Source organism: Syzygium oleosum, unplaced genomic scaffold (assembly GCF_021117445.2).
Source record: "Syzygium oleosum isolate NSW1041296 unplaced genomic scaffold, Sole_v2.1 Sole_v2.06, whole genome shotgun sequence".
Lineage (NCBI taxonomy): Eukaryota > Viridiplantae > Streptophyta > Magnoliopsida > Myrtales > Myrtaceae > Syzygium > Syzygium oleosum.
In genome coordinates this window covers 10,402,753-10,410,042 of record NW_026607490.1, presented here as the reverse complement: position 1 = coordinate 10,410,042, position 7,290 = coordinate 10,402,753, and the positions used below count along the sequence as shown (strand labels likewise).

Below are 7,290 nucleotides of genomic sequence, written 5' to 3'. Positions count from 1 at the left end.
TGGGTCGAATTCTGCTTGCGATCCTTCGGGCTCGGGTTCATGCTCAGCCCCTGAAGATTCTTGTGCTGCAGGGGCTGGATGCAATCCAGATTGCGCTAAACTAGTTTCCGCACTAGTCAATTCTCCGTCTATAGGGAGAATAGCAGACGGGTCCCAATCTCCAACCAAATCAAAAGGAACATCAAAACCCCTGACGGGCCCGAACTCATCGACTCCATCCCGGAAGAACCAGGCAATGTATACATGGGTCTCCCATAAAGGTAGTCTTACGTCTACAAAGACCGTAGTAGTGTGCTTAATCCAGGTCATGTTGTCGCCCATAGGAAACTCTGCAACCTCATACTCGGTGTGCACTGGTACCCCAAAACGTTCCGGCGGCGGCGGCGGGGGATTCATGGTTCCTGCCGGGATTCTGAAATGTTGGGTTGCAACAACCGTGAGAATATATCTCGGTATGTACACCCCTAAACCCCACCTAGGCTATCACGTACCTCCAGACAATCATAGAACACAATCACACACACAATCATCACATAGCAGGCACATCAATTGTTCTTACCTGGTCCTAACCTGCTTGCACCCTGCACGTCAGTCTTTACCACACCATATACAATCACATGCATGATCAAATCTCATTTCACGCATTCATTCCGTTTTCATCATGTCTTTTCCACATCCTCGCCAGTGACCCGCGTTACAGTACACGCCTCAGGTCCACTGCGACTATCTCATCACAACACTCTAGGGCCCGCGTTGCAGTACATGCCTCAGGCCATGTATCTCACCCGCGTTGCAGTACACGCCTCAGGCTCAACATCTACCACCTACTGCACAACCCGCGTTGAAGTACACGCCTCAGGCTGGCAGTCTTCCGGTAATACCGGGCATCGTCCCGCGTTGCAGTACATGCCTCAGGACGGCGCAATTTCCACAATCGCACATGCCACACCACGTTCACTCTCTTACTCATGCACATACTCAACAATCATTTGCCACACGTAATTGGCCCGTCACACATGGCCCGTGCACGCATCAATTCACACACAATTCATGCTCACTAAGCATTTGACATGGCCAACTTAACAATTAATTCAATTTGGCCCAAGCGTGCACCCGATAGGCATATTTCAATCATTTAATTACACAACCATGCACTCAATTTTATCCCCACAACTCAGTCATAGTTCAAACACACATTAAACACACAATTTGCCATTTTTCTCCAACCAAACGGCGGCAAATCAATTCCGGCCCTTCACGACACTTTCCCACAACTAATTGCCGGTTCTAAATATCCAATTTACACCCCGATCGGCACATCACAGCCCACCGAACGGCCAATCACAGCCACCTATTGACCTCAAAATTTCCATTAAAAATTTTCCGAGTTCAATCCTAGGGCCGCTAATCGATTCCGCTCCTAAATCGTACATTTTCATACTCACATAAACCCGATTTCATTCAAAAATTATCCGTCGATACCCGACATCCTAAATTGGGTTTAGGACACGACTTACCGAGTTCTAGACTAACGCGGCTAGAACGGAAAGCGGCGGCGAACGGCGGGGACGGCTGCGAGCGGCGGCGCGGCTTGGCGGCGTGGACGGCGAAGGCGGTGGCGAGCGGCGGTGGCCTTCCTTGGCCGACCAGCTCACGGCCAAGAGAGAGAGAATCGGGAGGGAGAGGGGACGGCGTGAGGGTCGGGGCTGCTCGGTGGCGTGGACGGCGGCGACCGGACGGGCGTGACCGGCGGCGGCGGTGAGGGCACGGCGGCGAGCGGCCAAAGGGGGCGATTGGCGATGGAGGAAGGGGGAGAGAGAGTGGCCAAGAGCTTGGGGGAGAGAGAGAGAGAGAGAGAGGGGGTCTAGACTTAAATAGTGAATTTTGACCCAAAATGGCAAATGACCATCATGCCCTTGTCTCATAAACCAAATCAACGGTCCAGATTTGATCTTATCTTGAAACCGACGGTCGAGATCGAATCTTGCCCAAAATATCCAAGGGCAATTTGGGAATTTCATAAAATTGCAAGGGTAAAATTGTCCATTCCAAAAAGTTAGGGCAAAATGACCAAAATGCCCTTCTTCCATAAAACATGCCCTTTACAAACTCTTAGGGGTAAAATGGTCACTTTCCTCATTTCTCATCGAAATCGAATTTTTCTGAAGGAATCGGGACAATCCGAAATTGCACGTTCCATTCGCAACGTCGTCCTAACGTCCCGTTGTGACTTCCAAATTTTTCTGATGTCCAATTTGGGCTCAATTAAATAATCAAATTTTCTTAAACGCAACTCGAGCGTTTCTCAAACTAACGGGTGGCTTGTTGGGGAAATTCGCATATTCGACCCGTGACTGACAATAGGTCACGTGCAAGTTCATTCGGTTTGTGACGACTTCGGTTGTCATTTAATCGCGAGGATCAATTGCTAGATCCGAGAGACACGATCGTTTGGTATAGGTTCAGGATCAGTCGCCAAGTCATCTCGCGGTCCGGCGGAATCACCCGCGATCCACTACTATGACAGTGGCAAACTGACCCCTGGCTATCCTTGGATTGGCCAACAGTGGCTCAAAATATCACCTCGACGATTTCATGGTCGAAAGTCAATTCACGATCGAATTTTCTTTTAGTCGTACGAACTTAAATCCCTAATTAGCCTTTCCCTAATGGTTAGTATCCCAAGAATGATGAGTTCCGGGTGAGAACTAACTACAAGTACATTTATAAAACTCAGTATTTTATAAATCTCAAATGAACCAATTTTCAGGATGTCACAAAAGATATGGGCAAAAAGTCATCATAGTATAACCATCTCAGCAACTCTCCCACTTCTTTAATTTTTAAATCGGGTCTTGCTTATTTGGGCCTCCTTCAGAAGTTAGACTATTCTGTTTCTAGCTATTATCGTTCGTCTCAAAACCCCAAAAAAGAAGCAAGTCCATATTCATCGTTTTAGGCAGAACAAAAGAATGCATGGCTTCTAAGTATATCTTATGTACTTTGGTACTAATTGGTATATTACTAGTCATTACTAACGGGGATATGTCATCAACTCGAAAGTCTTCATGCTGCAGATGAGGAACGTTTCTCCTCAAACAATCTCGATGGCCACCTCAATCTTTTTCTGATGTGAAACAATGTCAGAAGATAGGATCTTTCCCGGGTCATGCTTCTTCCAATTTATGCTCATGAGTTAAAAACAGCGAAGAAGAAGAAGCCGCAATACAAGGATGTAAAGTTAAACATAGATCGCTTCCATAGGAGATTATGTGAAAAGTTAAAGCTGCAGAGGAGGAATTCAAACTAACTGCCACATGGTCTTGGTTGTTTTGGAATGACTGCTTCGACTTTTAAAGATAAAGCTTCTGAATAACGCTTGGTAATCAGCAGAGCAACTTGTTCAATAAACTGGAGAGAGATTCTTATAAAGAATGATCGTTCATTACTCAAACTTTCATGATCAGTTACAAAGAGAGCAATTCTTTTATTGCGAAGCAATTATCAATCTCAGCAATCATGTATGGAGAAGACGGGCAATCCAATGTCTTGGAGATCAATGTATACACTTAGTTGTTGTCATACCAAAACTGCGCCTGGAGGTAGTCAACAACCTTCTTGTCCACTTGGAAGGCCTTGGTGAGAACATCAGCCGAAATGGGTGGCTTCGATCCAAATACCGCATTAGCAATGGTAATGACTCCTGGGTTCTGGCTGCTCAGAGCAGCAAAGGCCAGTGCAGGGGTCTTTCCAATGTTCAGCTGGAAGTGGATGAGACCGATTGGGAACACAAACACATCCCCTTTGTACAACACTTTGGTGAAGAAGGTGTTGTTTAATTGGTTGGATGTGACGAAGCCAACAAGCAGTGTGCCCTCAGTGACAACCAGAATCTCAGTCCCACGAGGGTGAGTATGGGGAGGGTTCAGGCCACCAGGAGCAAAGTCAATACGAGCCATGGAAATGCCAAGAGTGTTGAGTCCTGCAAATTGGTCGACGAAAGCGGGCGTGACTTTTGATCCGAGCGGGTTCGCGGTATTCCCTGGGTATCTGAACCCCTTGAAGAGAAAATCATCTGCTGTGACTTGTTTTGGATCCTTGCAAAACTTCCCATTCACAAATACTGCATAAGAAACATAATTCTTGTTATTAGGCTTATCTAAGCGTAAATTCTTTTTGGGTAGATTTTTTAGCATCAGTAGAACAGAAATATACAAATGACGCTAGAGCAGAGCTCCAACCTTCGGGGTCATTGATGGCCACACAGAAGTCCTGAAGAGGACTTGGGTCGAAGGCAAAAGCGGTGGCAGTTGCCAGAGCCAAGATGAGAAGGCTAGTTGGAAGAAACTTCATTGCGGTTGTGGACAGGAGATTTCAGGCTTGGATATCTTCTTCTTCTTTTGTTTGCTTGAGCCTTGAGATAGGAGTGAGATGCCTTGCATGGACACAGGATCCCTTTTTATAGATGAAATTAGTGTTGACCTGGTATTATGTTTCTATGATAAGCAACACCTGACAGGTACCAAGTCTCCAGCGTGCTAGTCAATTTCTCATGTACAGATTAGAATTGTTCCACAACTGCTACGTTGACACGCCCATTTCTATTTTTTTGTTTGGTGGGTATAACACCCATTACTTTGACCTATTCTCTTTTCCACTAACCTGAAATGGAAGTGGTCTTCTTCGATAGTATTTAAATCTTTGGGATATGTTTATTAGAAGTCCTAAAACTTGTCTTGAAAGTACAATTTAGCCGCATCATCACCATATATAATAGAGAAAATATTAAAAAAAGCCACGTTTGACAACACCTTCGCAGACCTATCAAAAGCAACTTAGGAACACCATCCTAAATTCAACTATTAATAAATAATGATTATTTCCTCGCAAACTATTAAGAACAAAAATTGGCACATGCAATGGTAAATTCCATCAAGATCCTTGTACAGTCCCCATTGCTTAGCAGTTACTGGCACCCAATATGTCTATAACTCCAATACGGGCTATGAGGCAGCCCCAAAAACGTAGTACAGCGAAAAATACAGATTACCACTCATTATGCGATTCAAAGCAAAACAGACATTGTATTGAGAGCATTATGTTAATGCACAGTGGATGTGAACAACCACCTAATAACCCAATTCAGACAGCAGATATAGAGGTCGATATGGCTGTGACAATGAAATATCCAAACCAGAAGACTAATGATCACAATTAGAACAAATCAAAACTGGATGATGCTGCCACATATTTTTATTGGTGCAGGTGGAGAATAGAAAGTGCGTGAGTTGTTAAAAAATGGTCCAGAGGGAAGGATAAAGATAAACTGTTCTCTGAATGGTTCAGTGTTTATGAAGGTCAAGAATGGACCTTTGACTAGAGCAACAGAGATACGGTTTAAGATATCAACCAATGTGTGAGCACTTTCAACAACTCTTCCCCTTCTTCTCCAATTGACTAGTCTGCTTTACAGGGGCCATGAGAATTTCTTAATCCAGTGATGAATCATTCCACAACTGCTTTGACGACACCTCGATCGTGTTGAATTTTCTCTGTTCCAGCTTAGTAATGCATGAAACTGATGTGGGAATGATAGTTTTCTGATAATGTCTATGTCTTTCTTTTTTTCTTAGTACTTCACTGTTTCAGCTGTCCATGGTCGACTCAGCGGTGGGATTGTGCGACCATTTCTTCAGAAAATGTATCATATATTTAAAAGTTTGAATAATTCATTTACGAGAAAATGCAGGAATAGGTGTTCCTAATACGTCTTCACCAAGAAAGGACATGCCTAGTTGGTGATTTGCTTCCAATTTTTTGGAATGTCATGCCATTGTTACATAAAGCATGCAGGATGGTCACACCATTTAGTCGCTGTGCATTTGTTTTATGATAACATTGGCAAGAATAAGCAGAGCAAGCACCTTAATATCAGAGAGATAAAAGGTCAATTCCAGCCAAAAGTATCATCTGAAAAGCTAATGAGTATTCAAACTTCCGTATGCGGATAATACTGCTTAAGAAGAAAACTCAAGATTACTAGTTGTTGTTGGTAAAAGAGAGAATATTTTTCTATTGAGATTAAAAGAAGTATTTATAGGCTTAAGGTTAAGCCTTGTACAATTACATAAACAATCCAAATTTGCTAAACTATAGAATAATAAGTAATAACCCAACACTCCCCCATCAAGTTGGGGCGTACATATCAGAAAGGCCTAACTTTTGGCAAATGTATGAAACTCGTCCACATCGAAGAAGCTTTGTGAAAATGTCTGCTAGATGCTCCTCAGAATGTGTGTGCACCAACTATGTATCACCACAATTCACCTTTTGCCTAACAAAATGACAATCCACTTCTATATGTTTCGTTCGTTCATGAAACACCGGATTGCTGGCAATGTGAACACCAGATTGATTATCATAATGAAGAGTAGATGATCCAGTCATAGGCAGTCCAATCTCAGCTAACAACATTCGAACCCATTAAAGTTCACCTATAACATTAGCCATAGCACGATACTCTGCCTCTGCACTAGATCGAGAAACAACAGATTGTTTCTTACTCTTCCATGACACAAGATTACCACCGAGAAGACAATATCCAAAAGTAGACCGGCAATCCATTAGGCAACTGGCCCAATCTGCATCAAAATATGCTGTCATCTCCAAAGACTTAGGGTTAGAACAACCAGCTATATGAAGATGACCCTGATTATGGAACACAAGTCCTTGACCCAGAGCTCCTTTCAAATAGCGAACAATCTATAGGACTGCTTGCCAGTGAGTAGTATGAGGAGAGCTCATGAATTGACTCACCACACTAACAGCAAAGGAAATATATGGACAAGTGGTAGTGAGATAATTTAACTTGCTTACTAACCAGCGATACTTCTCTGGATCATGACGAAGCTCTTCATGTTCATTATCAAGTTTCATCCCAGGGTCCATAGGTTTGTCACCAGGCCTAGTGTCATGCAAGCTCACCTCCTTAAGAATGTCAAGAGTATACTTTCACTGAGAGAGAGCGATAGTGCCATCAGCAGAGGCAACCTCTATGCCAAGAAAATATCGAAGACGACCCAGGTCTTTAGTGTTAAACTCCTTCTGTAAAAACTGCTTGAGCCGTTGTATACCTTCAACATCACTTCCAGTAACAATAATATCATCAACATAAACAACAAGAATAACACACCCCTTTGAAGAAGAGGACATACTAAACACAGAGTAATCCACACTGCATCGAAGCATGCCAAAAGTAATAACCGCATCACTAAAGCGATCAAACCAAGC

At 43.4% G+C, this 7,290-nt stretch overlaps 1 protein-coding gene across 1 annotated transcript; it reads right to left on the bottom strand.

The window, feature by feature from the left end:
- Positions 1-3,383: 3,383 nt before the first annotated feature.
- LOC115662179 (germin-like protein subfamily 1 member 7) lies at positions 3,384-4,415 on the bottom strand. Its single transcript, XM_030584360.2, has 2 exons — positions 4,242-4,415; positions 3,384-4,123 (listed from the first exon to the last, which is right to left on the bottom strand). The coding sequence occupies exons 1-2, from the start codon at positions 4,351-4,353 to the stop codon at positions 3,570-3,572; spliced, it is 666 nt and encodes a 221-aa protein (XP_030440220.1). The 5' UTR covers positions 4,354-4,415; the 3' UTR covers positions 3,384-3,569.
- Between the last annotated feature and the right edge of the window lie 2,875 nt (positions 4,416-7,290).

What these genes read in the sequence shown, in the direction of transcription:
- LOC115662179 (XM_030584360.2), bottom strand. Translation starts at nt 4,353, where the DNA reads ATGAAGTTTCTTCCAACTAGCCTTCTCATCTTGGCTCTGGCAACTGCC. An exon ending in GGCCATCAATGACCCCGAAG is followed by an intron (nt 4,124 to 4,241) that starts GTTGGAGCTCTG and finishes TTTCTTATGCAG; the next exon opens with TATTTGTGAATGGGAAGTTT.